Source organism: Macaca fascicularis, chromosome 2 (assembly GCF_037993035.2).
Source record: "Macaca fascicularis isolate 582-1 chromosome 2, T2T-MFA8v1.1".
NCBI lineage: Eukaryota > Metazoa > Chordata > Mammalia > Primates > Cercopithecidae > Macaca > Macaca fascicularis.
The window spans coordinates 110,811,149-110,826,198 of record NC_088376.1 but is presented as its reverse complement, the minus strand read 5'-3'; the positions used below and the strand labels follow the sequence as shown (position 1 = coordinate 110,826,198).

The window sequence follows — 15,050 nt, the reverse complement described above, 5'->3', positions numbered from 1 at the left end:
ATATTCCAAAGCCATCTTTACATATGTGGCAAGAAATAATGGGAGAAAATTCTAGAAAGTTGTTTGGAATCCAGTCTTGCTAAGCTTCAAATGTCCCACTGAAAAGTTTAAAGCTTACTACCATGTTCTGAAACTGTGGTGACTGCCTATGACAGCAGATAAGGTAGCTCCAGGTCAGCTTTAGGTAGACTGACTTGCTGTCAGTAAGTGTGATGAACTGGAAGACCAAGAGTTGAAGGCAGACAATCCTGTTAGGGAAATTTGATTCAGGTAGTGGTAGATGAAACACTGAGGACATGAGAGGGGAAATATAACAGGTGAAGATAAAGTGAAACTGGAATGTGGGTGGTGTGTGAGAAAAAGGAATTGACAGTCATGCTGTGATGTGAGGCTGGTTTTCCCAGCTGGTGGTAGTATAGGTAATAGAAAGACCCAACAGAAGAGCACAGTTCAGTGAAGGAGTTAATGAGTTCCACTTCACACACTTTTGTTTTGTTTTGTTTTGTTTTTTTGAGATGGAGTCTCGCTTTGTCGCCCAGACTGGAGTGCAGTGGCACGATCTCCGCTTACTGCAAGCTCCGCCTGTCGGGTTCATGCCATTCCTTGGCCTCAGCCTCCCAAGTAGCTGGGACTATAGGCACCCGCCACCACGCCCAGCTAATTTTTATTTTGTATTTTTAGTAGAGACGGGATTTCACCGTGTTAGCCAGGACGGTCTGGATCTCCTGACTTCGTGATCCGCCTGCCTTGGCCTCCCAAAGTGCTGGGATTACAGGTGTGAGCCACCGCGCCTGGCCCACTTCACACATTCTTTTGTGAAACTCTGGGGATATGTAGATTGTGGTCTCTAGAAATTGCCTGATAGCTGGGTTTGGTGGCTCATGCCTGTAATCTCAGCACTTTGGGAGGCCTTGGCAGGCAGATTACTTGAAACCAGGAGTTTGAAACCAGCCTGGGCAACATGGCAAAAAACCCATCTCTAAGAAAAAATACAAAACTCAGGTGGGCATGGCAGCACGTACCTATAGTCCCAACTACTTGGGAGGCTGAGGTGGGAGGATCGCTCAAGCCCAAAAGGACGAGGCTACAGGGAACCAAGATCGTGCCACTGTGCTCCAGCCTGGGAGATAGACCAAGATCAGGTCTCAGAACAAACAACAAAAAAGAAGTTGCCTGATATATCCATGAGACAAGGGAGGGAGTTTGTTGAGAGCTACCATCTGGGAGAGAGAAAGCAGTTTCTGCTTATGTGCAGTTACATTTATTTGTACAGGTTGAGTTACTGCATGCCTATATCATAGACAATGCAACTTTATGAAGTATTCATGTTGTTTACTGAAAATGCTGAACTTATTGAAAAATATTTATCGGGTCTGGGTCCAATGGCAGCTAGTTACACAAATAAGATCTTCTTTGAGCTTGCTGTAGAACAAATGCGTTACCAAATTTGCGCAGTTGTTGGCTATGGTTTTTTCCCATTACATTTTAAAACTATAAAAATGCTCAGTTTTTGACTCTCAGTACATATGGTTCAAACATCAAAAAGTACAAAGTGCTCTTCATTAAGAAAACCTCCTACCAAGACAAGATGGTATCAACTCATTGTTTTCTGCTCCTTCCCTATAAATACAACTAAATACTCTGGAAATAATGGAAGATAATTCCATAAAAGAATATGAGGTAGAAAGAAGGCAAACCTGGTAGGGATCTCAGGACTTGAGGAATGACAGTGCAGTGAATTCCCTGGGATTGATCAGTTGATTGATTGATTAATGGTAGAGATAGGGTCTTGCTCTGTTGCCCAGTCTGGCCTCGACCTCTTGACCTCAAGTGATCCTCCTTGCTTAACCTCCCAAAGTACTGGTATTACAGGCGTGAGCCACTGCACCCATCCCCTGGGTTTTCTTTTTGTCTCCTGCATATCCCTGGCTGGGCACTAGAGAGGCCTGTAACCTGGAATTAATAACAAGCATAGACTGAAAAAAAAAAAAAAAAGAAAACAAATAAAATCTGTTCTCTATTGCCAAAAAAGCAAGAAAGAAAAAAAACCAGCAAAGACCTAGTGGTGAGCCCTATTTCACTACCCATCCCCAATAGTGGGCTCAGTCTGCCTGCAGGTACAGTGTCAGTGCAGCCCATAAGGGCCTTCCTGTTGTCCACTCCACACTCAGCAGAAGCTGTAGGCCCGATCCACCCACATCACCAGCAACTGCAGGGAGGCCTGTCCCCTGTCCCCTACCAGGTAACAGCACCAGTGGCTTCTATAGCCCTGGTGTCTTGTAATCCTCTACCCCGTGGCAGGAGACTTTCGTAGGTTTCAAAACCTCTACTTCCTTCCCCTTAGCAGGAGAAAGCCCCCAAGGTAGGTGTTTCCTGCTCCCAGCAACCCCAGCAGAGATCAAATAGGAGGTCTGCCTGTCCCAGGCAGCCAGAGAGCAGTCCAGAGGAAGCTGTGTCTAGTCTATGGTTCCAGCATCACTCAGCCCCTATGTGCTGACACTGGGTGGCCCAGGTAAGTCCCTACAGCCCTTTCAGGCAGTACCAAAAGGGATTAGTTAGAACCTTAGCAGAACCAGAACACAATAGGCCATAATTGCATTGCAAGGACTCTAGAAACCAAATTGTCATCAGAACTACAGTCATAACCTGTAGACTAAATATAAACAATATAAACAGGATGATTGCATGCTAAAGTACAAAATTAGAATTTTAAAGCAGCCATCATAAAAGTACTTTTAACAAGCAATTATGAATTCTCTTGAAACAAATGAAAACTAAAACCCTCAGCAAAGAAATAGAAGTTACATAAAAAGAACCAAATGTTAATTGTTGATATGAAAAATACAATCATTAAAACCTTATATGGGCTTAGCAGCAGACTGCAGATAACAGAGGACAGAATCAGTGAAGTTGGGGACAGATCAATAGGATTTATTCAATCTGAACAACAGAGGAAAAAATGGTCTACAAGGAAAAAATATATCTTCAAACCCATGGGACAATAACAAAAGATCTAACATATGTATCATCAGAATCGCAGGAGAGGAGCAAGAATGCAAGGCTGAACAACTGTTCAAAGAAATAATGACTACAAACTTCCCAAATTTGACAAAAGGCAAAATTTATAGATTCAAGCAACTGAACAAATACCAAATAGAATAAATGCGAAGAAATTCATGCCATGACTTTTCATAATTAAACTTTTATAAACTAAAGACAAAAATATTTAAAAACAAGCAAAGAGATATGATGCATTAGGGAAACAGCAATTTTCTTTTTTAACCTTCCTTATGGTGCTGAGGAAACAGCAATTTAAATGACAGCCTGTTTCTTATCAGAAACTGGGGAGTACAGAAAGAAGTGGCATATTTTTCAAGTGTCAAAAGAACTGTCAACTGCAAATTATTTGGTAAAACAATCCATCAGGAATGAAGGGGAAATAAATAAAAAAGACATTTTTAGATAAAGGAAAACTAGGAATTTGTTGCTAGTAGACATACCCTTAGAGAATGGCTAAAGATTAAAAAAAAGATAAGTTATGGTAACAGAAGGCGGCTTGGAATCTCAGAAAATAAAAGAACAACAATGGAATGGGTAAAAATATGGAAATAGCCAGGTATGGTGGCTCATGTCTGTAATACCAGCACTTTGGGAGGCTGAGGCAGGCGGATCATCTGAGGTCGGGAGTTCGAGACCAGCCTGGCCAACATGGAGAAACTCCATCTCTGCTAAAAATACAAAATTAGCCAGGCATGGTGGCTCATGCCTGTAATCCCAGCTACTCAGGAAGGCTGAGGCAAGAGAATCGCTTGAACCCGGGAGGCAGAGATTGTGGTAAGCCAAGATCATGGCATTGCACTCTAACCTGGGCAACAAGAGCGAAACTGGGTCTCCAAAAAAAAAAAAAAAAAGGAAACATAGTAGACTTATCTCCTCATGAATTTTTTAAAATCATAAATCATATATGAAGCACAAATTGTAATACTATCTGATGTAGTGCTTAATCTGTGAAGAGGAAACACTTAAGACATATCTTAAGGCTGGGCACAGTGGCTCACACCTGTAATCCTAGCACTTTTGGAGACCAAGGTGGGTGGATCACTTGAGGCCAGGAGTTCGAGACCAGCCTGGGCAACATGATGAAACCCCATCTCTACTAAAGATAAAAAGAAAAATTAGCCAGGCATGGTAGTGCACACCTGTAATCCCAGCTGCTCGGTTGGCTGAGGCATGAGAATCACTTGAACCTAGAAGGCAGAGGTTGCAGTGAGCCGAGATTGCACCACTACACTCCGACCTAGACAACAGAGCAAGACTCTGTCTTTAAAAAAAATTAAAGTAGGGAGAAAATAAAGGATCCTAAATGGAAATAAGGTTCCATCCAGTAAGTCACTCAAAGTAGTAAAACATAGCTGGGTGTGGTGGTGTGCATCTGTAGCCCCAGCTACTCAGGAGGCTGAAGATAGTAGGATCACTTGAGCCCAGAGTTTGAGACCAGCCTGAGCAACACAGTGAGACCCCATCTCTAGAGAAAAAAACAGTAGTAGAACATTGATACCAGTTTGTTGTATGTATATTGTTATACGTAGAGCAACCACTAAGAAAACTATATACAAAGCAATATACTCAAAAACTTTTTTTAAATAAAAATAGAACTCTAAAAAATGTTCAGGTAACCTTGGGTGAGACGTAATTTGAAAAAATGAAAAAAGGAAATTAAAAAGATTAAAAATGTTCAGGTAACCAACAGGAAGGCAAGAAAGTGAAACAGAGAAATGAAAAAGAGAACAAATAAAAAATAAAACATCAGACTTAAGCCCTAACATAGCAGTAATAATTTTACTTTATTTCATTTTTTATTTATTGAGATGGAATTTCACTCTTGTTACCCAGGCTGGAGTGCAGTGGTGTGATCTCAGCTCACTGCAACCTTCGCTTCCCAGGTTCAAGTGATTCTTCTGCCTCAACCTCCTAAGTAACTGGGATTATAGGCGCCCACTACCACACCCGGCTAATTTTTGTATTTTTAGTAGAGATGAAGTTTCACCCTGTTGACCAGGCTGATCTCCAACTCCTGACCTCAGGTGGTAAGCCCACCTCGGCCTCCCAAAGTGTTGACTGGATGTACCTGACCATCCATTCAGTACCTGACCATCAGGAATTATTTTAGAAGCAAATGGTCTGAGTACTACAATTAAAAGACAAAGATTGGAAGAGTAGATTTTTTTTAAAAAATGTCTCAAGTAGGCCAGGTACAGTGGCTCCTGCCTGTAATCCCTTTGGGAGGCTGAGGCAGAAGGATCACTTGAGCCTAGAATTCGAGACCAGCCTGAGCAACACAGGGAGAACTCATGTCTATAAATAATTTTAAAATTAGCCGGGCATGGTGGCACATGCCTGTGGTCCTAGCTATTCGGGTGCTGAAGTAGGAGGATCGCTTGAGCCAAGGAGGTAGACGCTACAGTGAGTACAGTCAGCCATGATCACACCTGTCTTAAAAAGAAAAAAAAAAATTGCCTAAGTATATGCTGTCTACAAGAGATGCATAACAAACATAAGGACATAGGTAGGTTGAAAGTTAAAAGATGGAAAGAAATATGTTAATTTTTTAAAGTAACAATAGCTATATATAATGATTTTTTTTGTGTGTGTGTATATATATATGTGTGTGTGTATATGTGTGTGTGTGTGTGTATATATATATATATATAGAGAGAGAGAGAGAGAGAGTTGTTTTTTCTTGTTGCCTTGACTCGCTGGGCTCAAGCAATCTTCCCACCTCAGCCTCCCAAGTAGCTGAGTCTTATAGGCATGTACAACCATGCCCCACTAATTTTCTTTTGATTTTTGTAGTGAGAGGAAGTCTCACTTTGTTGCCCAGGCTAGTCTCAAACTGCTGGCCTCAAGTGATACTCTGCCTCAGCCTCCCAAAGTGCTGGGATTACAGATTACCTGGCCTGGAGTGACTAACACCAGACAAAGTATATGTCAGAGAAAAGAAGAAAGGATCAATCCCACTGAGAAAACTTAGCAGTTCTAAATGTATACACACCCAGAAACAAGAGTGTCAAGATACGTGAAACAAAAACTGACAGAGCTAAAAGGAGAAGTACACAAAGTCACAATTACAGTTGGGGACTTCTATGTCCCACTGTGAACAATTGATAGAACTACTAGACAGAATGTTAGTAAAGATATAACAGTGCCATCAAACAACAAAATCTCATAGACATTGATAGAAATTCCACTCAGTCACAGAATATACATTCTTCCCAGGTGTCCCCTAAACACTCACCAAGATGGATCTTGGGTCATAAAACCAACTTTAATCAATTGAAAAGATTGAAATTATGATGGGACATGGTGGTTTATGCCTGTAATCCCAGCATTTTGGGAAGCTGATATGGGAAGACTGCTTGAGACCAGTCAGTTTGGGCCACATGGCAAGACCTCCATCTCTTCAAAAAAATGTTTTTTTGTAAATTATTCTGGTATGGTGGCACGTGCCGGTAGTCCCAGATACTTGGAAGGCTGAGGCATTAGGGTCTCTTGAGCCCAGGAGCTCGAGGTGGCAGTGAGCTGTGATCACGCCACTGTAGTGCAGTCTAGACGACAGACTTCATCTCTTAAAAAAAAAAAAAACTGAAATTGGAATTATTTCAGGTATACAAGGTTAGTGCAATAATCAAAAGTAATCTGTCGGCCAGGTGCGGTGGCTCACGCCTGTAATCCCAGCACTGTGGGAGGCCGAGGCGGGCGGATCACGAGGTCAGGAGATCGAGACCATCCTGGCTAATGCAGTGAAACCCCGTCTCTACTAAAAATACAAAAAAAAAAAAAAAAAAAAAAGCCGGGTGTGGTGGTGCGTTCCTGTAGTCCCAGCTACTTGGGAGGCTGAGGCAGGAGAATGGCGGGAGGCAGAGCTTACAGTGAGCTGAGATCGTACCACTGCACTCCAGCGTGGGCGACAGAGTGAGACTCCATCTCAAAAAAAAAAAAGTAATCTGTTATATCATAGTCTAAAGAAAATAAATTGTAAACACAGAAAAATCATTTAAGATAATCAAATAACCATTCATGTTAAAACTCTCAGCAAAGTAGGAATAGAGAGAAACTTTAAATTTAACTTGACAAAGAGCATCTACAGAAAGCCTACAGCTAACATCGTATTTAATGGTGAATAAGCAAATGCTTTCTATCTAAGATTGGGAACAAGGCAAGGATATCTACTTTTAAATATAGTGTACTGGAAGTTATTATAGAGATGGAGAACATAGTAGTTGCCATATATTTAGGGATTGGAAAGGGGATGGGATAGATATTCATATTCAGGGGTAACATGAAGGAGCCCTATTGATTGTAACCAGCCACTCCAGGCCAGGTAATCTGTAATCCCAGCACTTTAGGAGGCTGAGGTGGTGGTGGTTACACAAAGCTACACTTGATAAAGTTGCATAGCACTACACACACTAACACACAAACACACACACAGAAATGAGTGCACGTAAAGCGAAAAATCTGAGTAGGCTCTGTGGGTTGTCTCCGTTTCTTGGTTTTGATAGTATACTGTATTTACGCAGGATGTCAACACTTGGGGAGACTGGGTAAAAGCGTACACGGGGACCTTCCCTATGTATTTCTTTGCAACTTCCTGTGAAATCTGTCATTATTTCTCAAAGTTTCAAGCCTCCTAACCTCCCCAGTTTTGTGTCCCATCCTTTCCCTCAAAAATGTTCTTTAATTACAATCCTTTCAAAGATTCTTTTAAAATGCATATACAAGTGTATTTGCAATATCTTTTCCCCCATCCCTTTTCAAGACCAATGGTTTCACATTATACTTATGCTTTGTTGTTTTTTCTAATAGAGACCATTGCATAGTAATCATAAAAGAATTTCTCCATGCTTAATTTTTTCACATTCAGAGATTACATTGATATTTCTACCATAATAACCAGTTTTCTATTAACGGACCTCTGGATTGTTCTTTTGCTTTTAGAAACAGTGATCTGGTAGAAACCTTGCACATTTACTATTTTGCTGATGTGTAAATACACTTCTAGGATAAATTACTAAAAATTGGTTTTCTGGATTAGAATTTGTCTGTCCTTGTAATTTTCAGAAAATGACACTGCCAGGCAGCCCTGCCTGTGGATCATAGCAGTTCACATACCTCCCAAGTATATTTCCCCATATTATTCTCAATAGTTATTTTAAAATTTTAGGACTTTTGACAATATGTTAGTGTTAAAATGGCATTTCAGGCCAGGCATGGTGGTTCACGAAGCCTGTAATCCCAGCACTTTGGAAGGCCGAAGTGGGTGGATCACTTGAAGTCAGGAGTTTGAGACCAGCCTGGCCAACATGGTGAAACCCTGTCTCTACTAAAAATACAGAAATTAGCCGGGTGTGGTGGCGCATGCCTGTAATCCAGCTACTTGGGAGGCTGAGGCAGGAGAATTGTTTGAACAGGGGAGACAGAGGTTGCAGTGAGCCGAGGTCGCACCATTGCACTCCAGTCTGGGTGACAGAGCGAGACTTTGTCTCAAAAAATGGCATTTCAGTGGGGTTTTAATTTTTATTTTTCTTATACTTAACATTGTACATCTTTTCGTAGTTTCAAAAAACTTTGTATCTCTTTTCTATAAAGTCTGTTCACATTGTTTTGGTCATTTTCCCAGTGGATTATTGGCCTTTGTAGCAATTACTGATTTGTGGTAGTAATTTATAGACTAAGCTTTTTGTCTTTGGTATGAGGGTCAAGTAGTTCTTCTGTTTGTCATTTGCCTTTTGACTTTTATTATAGTGTTTTGTCTTATTTTGTTTTCTGCCACGCTGAAGTTTTTTATTTTTCTTTAGTCAAACTTATCTTTTGTGGCCTCTTGACCTTGTAACAGTTAGAAAGGCCTTCCCCACAGCAAGGTTATGTATTTCACGGTATTTTAATGCTCTCAGTTATAGTACTGTTGAAATCCGAAGTAACCTCTCCACAGAGAGGAGGCTATGTTGCCTTAGGTAGGAGACTTATTTCTGGCCCTGAGTCTGGTTCCATGGGTCTCCTCGGCCTTGTTGGAAATCTGGGTCACTGTTAGAACTAGATCAGGTTAATCTCACATCCTCCATAAAGTGGTTCTTTATAGGGAAAGGAAGGAAAGGGAGTCATTGAATGATCTTCTGGCTCTTATCCCATCTCACAGCAACCTTTATTCCAAAGACAGACTGGTAGAAGAGGTTTTTGTCCTATTGCATGGAGAGCTAGTGGTTGGAAGACAGAGTCCCTTTGGTCTCTAGGGAAGGGAAACCAAACTTAAAGGACCATTTCTTTCCACTGATCATTTGTGCATGTGCCACTTAGACTGCTTTTCCACAGGGTCAGGCTCCCTGAATCTGAGGAATCTAAAACTGTCCTCCATCACAATGAGAACTTGGGAGTCTTGTCCACATTTCAGCAGCACAACCCTGTGGACTTTTTTCAGAGTGAAGTGCTAGTTAGTGGTCTGTCTTTGCTAAACCTTGTATTTTCAAAATGGGTATGAAAAAATGTTTGCTTAGCACAATTCCCACCCACCCTCTCCCCTTAGGAATAGCCAGGCCAGAAGAAGGAAGGCCTGCTGTGAGTGGGACCGGAAATGACATCACCACCCCACCAAACAAGGAGCTCCCACCAAGCCCAGAGAAGAAAACAAAGGTAGGTGCCAGAATGGTGGTTATCTTCTACTGCCATAATTTTTAAACAAGAGTATCTTCTGCTATTATTGCTTGAATCACGAATGAAATTTCTTTTTTCTGAGCTATTATTGTCCTTCCTCATGTTTGGTAGAAAATATCTTGTATTCTCATTTACCATAGTAGCCTAAACCAACTTTAAAATCTCAGCCTTTGACCCTATTATCTTATATATCTGTAAAAAATGTTCTGTAGAGGTCGGGCGTGGTGGCTCATGCCTGTAATCCCAGCACTTTGGGAGGCCGAGGCAGGCGGATCACGAGATTAGGAGATGGAGACCATCCTGGCCAACATGGTGAAATCCCGTCTCTACTAAAAATACTAAAATTAGCTGGGCGTGGTGATGCATGCCTGTAACAGCTACTCAGGAGGCTGAGGCAGGAGAATCACTTGAACCAAGGAGTTGGAGGTTGCAGTGAGCCAAGATCATGCCACTGCACTGCTCTCCATCTCAAAAAAAAAAAAAGTTCTATAGAGATTGTTTCTGCTTCCCTTAACAACAACCAAAAGGACAATCGCAAAAATATTCTGAAATTCCGAATTGTTTGCTATTATCTCAGTGTTACATGAAAGAAAAAAAAAGATTCTGAAATCTCCATTCACGAAAAGAGAATGCAGATTTTGAAGGTGGATCATATAGCTTCAGATGCATAACTAGTACTTATTGCAAAGTTCAAAAGCCACACTGTAGGCTGTGGCTGTTGTTGTCCCATCAAGGTACAGGTAGTTTCAGCATGTTGTCCAGGGTCTTCAAAAAATTAAAAAGTTATTAAAAAAAAATACAGCTAATAATGGCTCAATCATCTCCTGATGCTTTTCTTCTAGAATTATTTTAGCCACCAAAAGTTAGTTAATTATTAAGAGTTAAGTAATTGTTTTACTGAATTAAATCTTCAGGTGCCAAACTGCCAGAATTTGTGCCACTAACATTAAGAAACTATTCCCAGGCCAGGCGCGGTGGCTCACGCCTGTAATCCCAGCACTTTGGGAGGCCGAGGCAGGCAGATCACAAGGTCAGGAGATGAGACCATTGACACCTTGAAACCCCGTCTCTACTAAAAATACAAAAAATTAGCTGGGCGCGGTGGCACATGCCGGTAGTCCCAGCTACTTGGGAGACTGAGTCAGGAGAATCGCCTGAACCTGGGAGTCGGAGCTTGCAGTGAGCTGACATCACCACTGCACTCCAGACGGGGCGACAGAGCGAGACTCCGTCTCAAAAAAAAAAAAAAAAGGAAACTATTCCCCACTCACTTTCTCTATCCTGATCTCATTCCATTATTTGTTGAGCTCAGAAGAAAGAAATGCTAATTTTAAGTTGCATCTATCCTCATTGCTTATAATTTTACTTTGAATTGTGCAATTTATACTTTTTTAATTTGTTTTTATTCTTTTCTGTGTGTTTGATGTTGCCCTTTAAAAAATAAAAATAAAAAATAAAAAAAACAACAATCAACCTAAAGCCTTTGGCCACCACTCAACCTGCAAAGACTTCAACATCGAAAGCCAAAACACAGCCCACTTCTCTCCCTAAGCAGCCAGCTCCCACCACCAGTGGTGGGTTGAATAAAAAACCCATGAGCCTTGCTTCAGGCTTAGTACCAGCTGCCCCACCCAAACGCCCTGCCGTCGCCTCTGCCAGGCCTTCCATCTTACCTTCAAAAGACGTGAAGCCAAAGGTAAGTGGTCACCTAACTACTGTGCCGAGGAAAATTGTTCCCCTCTGAGTGACAAATAGACAGACTCTTGTTGCTAACAGGCAACAGAATCAGGCTGGTGGAATTGGGAGAAGGCAAGGGAAATGGGGGAGAGGGTGATTTGAAAATTGGCATGGCTACTCTGGGTGCACTGCCTATGGGTTACCCCTGCTCCACAAAGAGCAGCCAAAAAAAGAAAAAAGAAAAGGAAATCAATTTGGGGCCCATTGATGCAGCCATTAACATTTTGAAGCCCTTTTATGCTTTTACCTTTCCCTGCCCTGTTTGGAGGTAATACTCCGTCTACTTAGGTTCCTCCTCCTTTCTCTTAACTACCTACTCTTTACCTATTTAAGCACTTATTAACCAGTTTCCTCTACTCCACATACCAATTAGATATTCTTTCTTGGTATAATTCCCACATCAAATGTAATTCTTTGTCTTTCCGTTATCCTGTGGAAGTTTTATCCATTACTGTTGTGATATAACTAGCTCTTCCCGCTTATCTCAGCATGTTCCAGCATGATGTGATAACTTACTTTGCTTTGGGCATTAGGCCACCTCTCACTGAGCTACTTCTGAAGTCATCCAGTTTTCCAGGTCACCCACGGTTTCTGTATTGCCCAGAAACCGGTCACATTTGGAGCAGCGTTTGGAGCACATAGTGTTACAGAATTGCTCCAGGAGGAGAGCATAGTGGAGGCTATGGCTGCCTTTCTTAACATCTTGTCTTATTTGAGAAGGGCCTTTAGGTCAGCCTGATAGTCCTCTTTAAATTCATGATACAAAATAGTTTCCCATGTTAAAGTGTCAGTTTTTAATTTAATATTGTGAAGAAAACTGTGGAACCTAGGAGTTGAAGTCTAGGCTGAAACCCTGGCCAAGAAACTGAGAAATCCTCTCATCAACTAGTAACGATAAAATCTTATAAAGCTTTCTCTCTGATCCTCATTTATCCAGTCGGTTGCTTTTCTTGATCTTTAGAAAACAATAGGTTTGAATAAGAGGGCAGAGGGGAGGTGCCTGGAGTCCTGGCCGCAGGTCCTCCCTGATGCTTATTCAGCAGCAGCAGGGGGTGACAGAGGAGAGTGTAGGAAGGAGAGGTGTCTAGTGAAATTTCACTCTATAATAAATCATATAAATGAAATGTACTGTACTAGTTGCTTTATATACATGAACTTTTTAAAAATTTTTATTTTTTTGAGATGGAGCCTTGCTCTGTCAACCAGGCTAGAGTGCAGTGGCACACTCTGGGCTCACTGCAACCTCCGGCTTCCAGGTTCAAGCAATTCTCATGCCTCAGCCTCCTGAGAAGCTGGGATTACAGGCACCCACAACCTTGCCTGGCTAATTTTTGTATTTTTAGTAGAGATGGGATTTTGCCATGTTGGCCAGGCTGGTTTCAAATTCCTGACCTCAGGTGATCCTTCCACCTCAGGCTCCTAAAGTGCTGGGATTACAGGCGTGAGCCACCGCGCCTGGCCTGTATACATTAACTCTTTTTTTTTTTTTTTTTTTTTTTTTTTTGAGACGGAGTCTCACGCTGTTGCCCAGGCTGGAGTGCAGTGGCGCGATCTCGGCTCACTGCAAGCTCCGCCTCCCGGGTTCCCGCCATTCTCCTGCCTCAGCCTCCTGAGTAGCTGGGACTACAGGCGCCCGCCACCGCGCCCGGCTAATTTTTTGTATTTTTAGTAGAGACGGGGTTTCACTGTGGTCTCGATCTCCTGACCTTGTGATCCACCCGCCTCGGCCTCCCAAAGTGCTGGGATTACAGGCTTGAGCCACCGCGCCCGGCCTACATTAACTCTTAATTCTCTCAATCACCCATGACGTAGGTATCAGTATTTTCATTTTATAGGTGAGGAAGCTTAAGCTTAGTTAAATAAACTTCCTAAAGTCCAGTGCTAGTAAATGGCAGAACCAGTATCTGAGGCTGGAGCTGACTCCAGTGCTGAGGCCCAGGGCTATCACTGTTCTTTTATGGCCTTTTGCCATTCAGCTTTTAGACAGCATTTCAAGATATAGCTGACCTAAACGGGTGATCTGCATTGTAATTATTAATGTTTGTCTTTTAGATAAGAAACAGATTGATAAAATCTAGCCAGGCATGTAAAGCTGGTCCTCTGTTCTAATGTCTTTTCTTTTCTTTTCTTTTCTTTTTTTTTTTTTGAGATGGAGTTTCACTCTTGTTGCCCAGGCTGGACCGCCTCCCGGGTTCAAGTGACTCTCCTCCCTCAGCTTCTTGAGTAGCTGGGATTACAGGCACCTGCCACCATGCCTGGCTAATTTTTTGTATTTTTAGTAGCGCTGGGGTTTCGCCACATTGGGCAGACTGGTCTCAAACTCCTGACCTCAAGTGATCCGCCTGCCTCGGCCTCCCAAAGTGCTGGGATTACAGGCGTAAGCCACCGCGCCAGTCCTGTTCTTATCTCTTTTATCCAGATGAGGAAATAAAGCTCAGAGAGGCCCAGCAATTTGCCCAATAACACTCTTAGAATTAAGGGGCCAAACCAGGAATACAGCTCGGGCTTCTAACCCAGATTTGGCTAGTGGCCTCTTCATCTGCACTTTATTTTGGTAGAAAGATTTGTAGAGACAGAGAAAAACCTATACAGAAAAAAATAAGTAGATTATGATTCTGGCAAAGAAGAAAATGTAAATTGGGAAACAGCAGAATAGCTCCAGTTAACTTCTGCAGGTCGTTGAAACCAGGAGCCTGACATCTAAAAGATGCAACATCCTTTTGAGATTTCTATCCCACATAACTTTTTTCTAACTTATTTTATCATTATTACCCTTACTGGCAAAATAATAAGACTATGCTAGATTATTCTGAATAATAGTCATAGTGTTAAAAATTTGATGCACTTCCCAGAGAGCATCTGGTTTAGTCCTCAAATTTTAGAGTGATAGGAAAGGGAACCCCTCTGCCCAAAATCCTACATGTTTCCAGCAGAGCTGGAAGCAGAACCACGTCCCCTGATTCCAGCCTTAGAGTTCTTCACACCGTACCTAGGGCCTTTATTTGTGGAAATCGTCATTACCCTACATTTGCAGAGTTACACTTTATTTGATTGGATGCCAGCCCTTAATTTCTAAGTACTTCCTTAGCTTATTTTTCCATTTAACGATATCCTGCTTGTCTCTACCTCCATACTGCCCTCTTTATAGCCACTTCTCTTGGAGCAAGAGAGCTGAGCCCACTGTGTCTGTGATTTGGCGTACTCTCTTTTGTAATGTGGTAATTTGTTTATCAAAATAGTGTCTTCATCCCCTATCCCCATAGAAACCAGGCTAAATTGATTGTTTCCCTTCTTCACTAGAGACGTCATTCCCAGCCTCCATGTAAAAGGAACTAGAGTGGTCCAGATGCCAAGCATCTACACTTGAGACACTTTTTCCCTTTTGCTCTCGGACCGTAGCTGTGGTATCAGTGCTCTTTATCCCTTCTGTTGCTCAGGCTGCCTCTTCTCATCGTCTCTGTGCTGAGACCTTTCCTCCTTTATTCCCTGACATCACATATTATCAGAGCTGGTCCTTCATCACCCTCCATTCTAATCTCTTTATCCCAATGAGGAAATAAAGCTCAGAGGCTCAGTGATTTGCTGGAGTAGGGCTGCAGCTCACA

General features: G+C 42.0%; 1 protein-coding gene across 49 annotated transcripts in view; it reads left to right on the top strand.

The window, feature by feature from the left end:
• Window positions 1–15,050, top strand: part of MAP4 (microtubule associated protein 4) — a 231,832-nt gene that overhangs the window by 194,280 nt on the left and 22,502 nt on the right. For 25 of the 49 annotated variants that reach the window (XM_074031979.1, XM_074031990.1, XM_074031985.1 and 22 more), the window contains 2 exons: window positions 9,581–9,687; window positions 11,189–11,404. In XM_074031979.1, the coding sequence (XP_073888080.1) occupies window positions 9,581–9,687; window positions 11,189–11,404 (323 nt within the window). The remainder of the gene's footprint in view (window positions 1–9,580; window positions 9,688–11,188; window positions 11,405–15,050) is intronic. The other 24 variants (XM_074032004.1, XM_074032001.1, XM_074032000.1 and 21 more) reach the window with 1 other exon arrangement.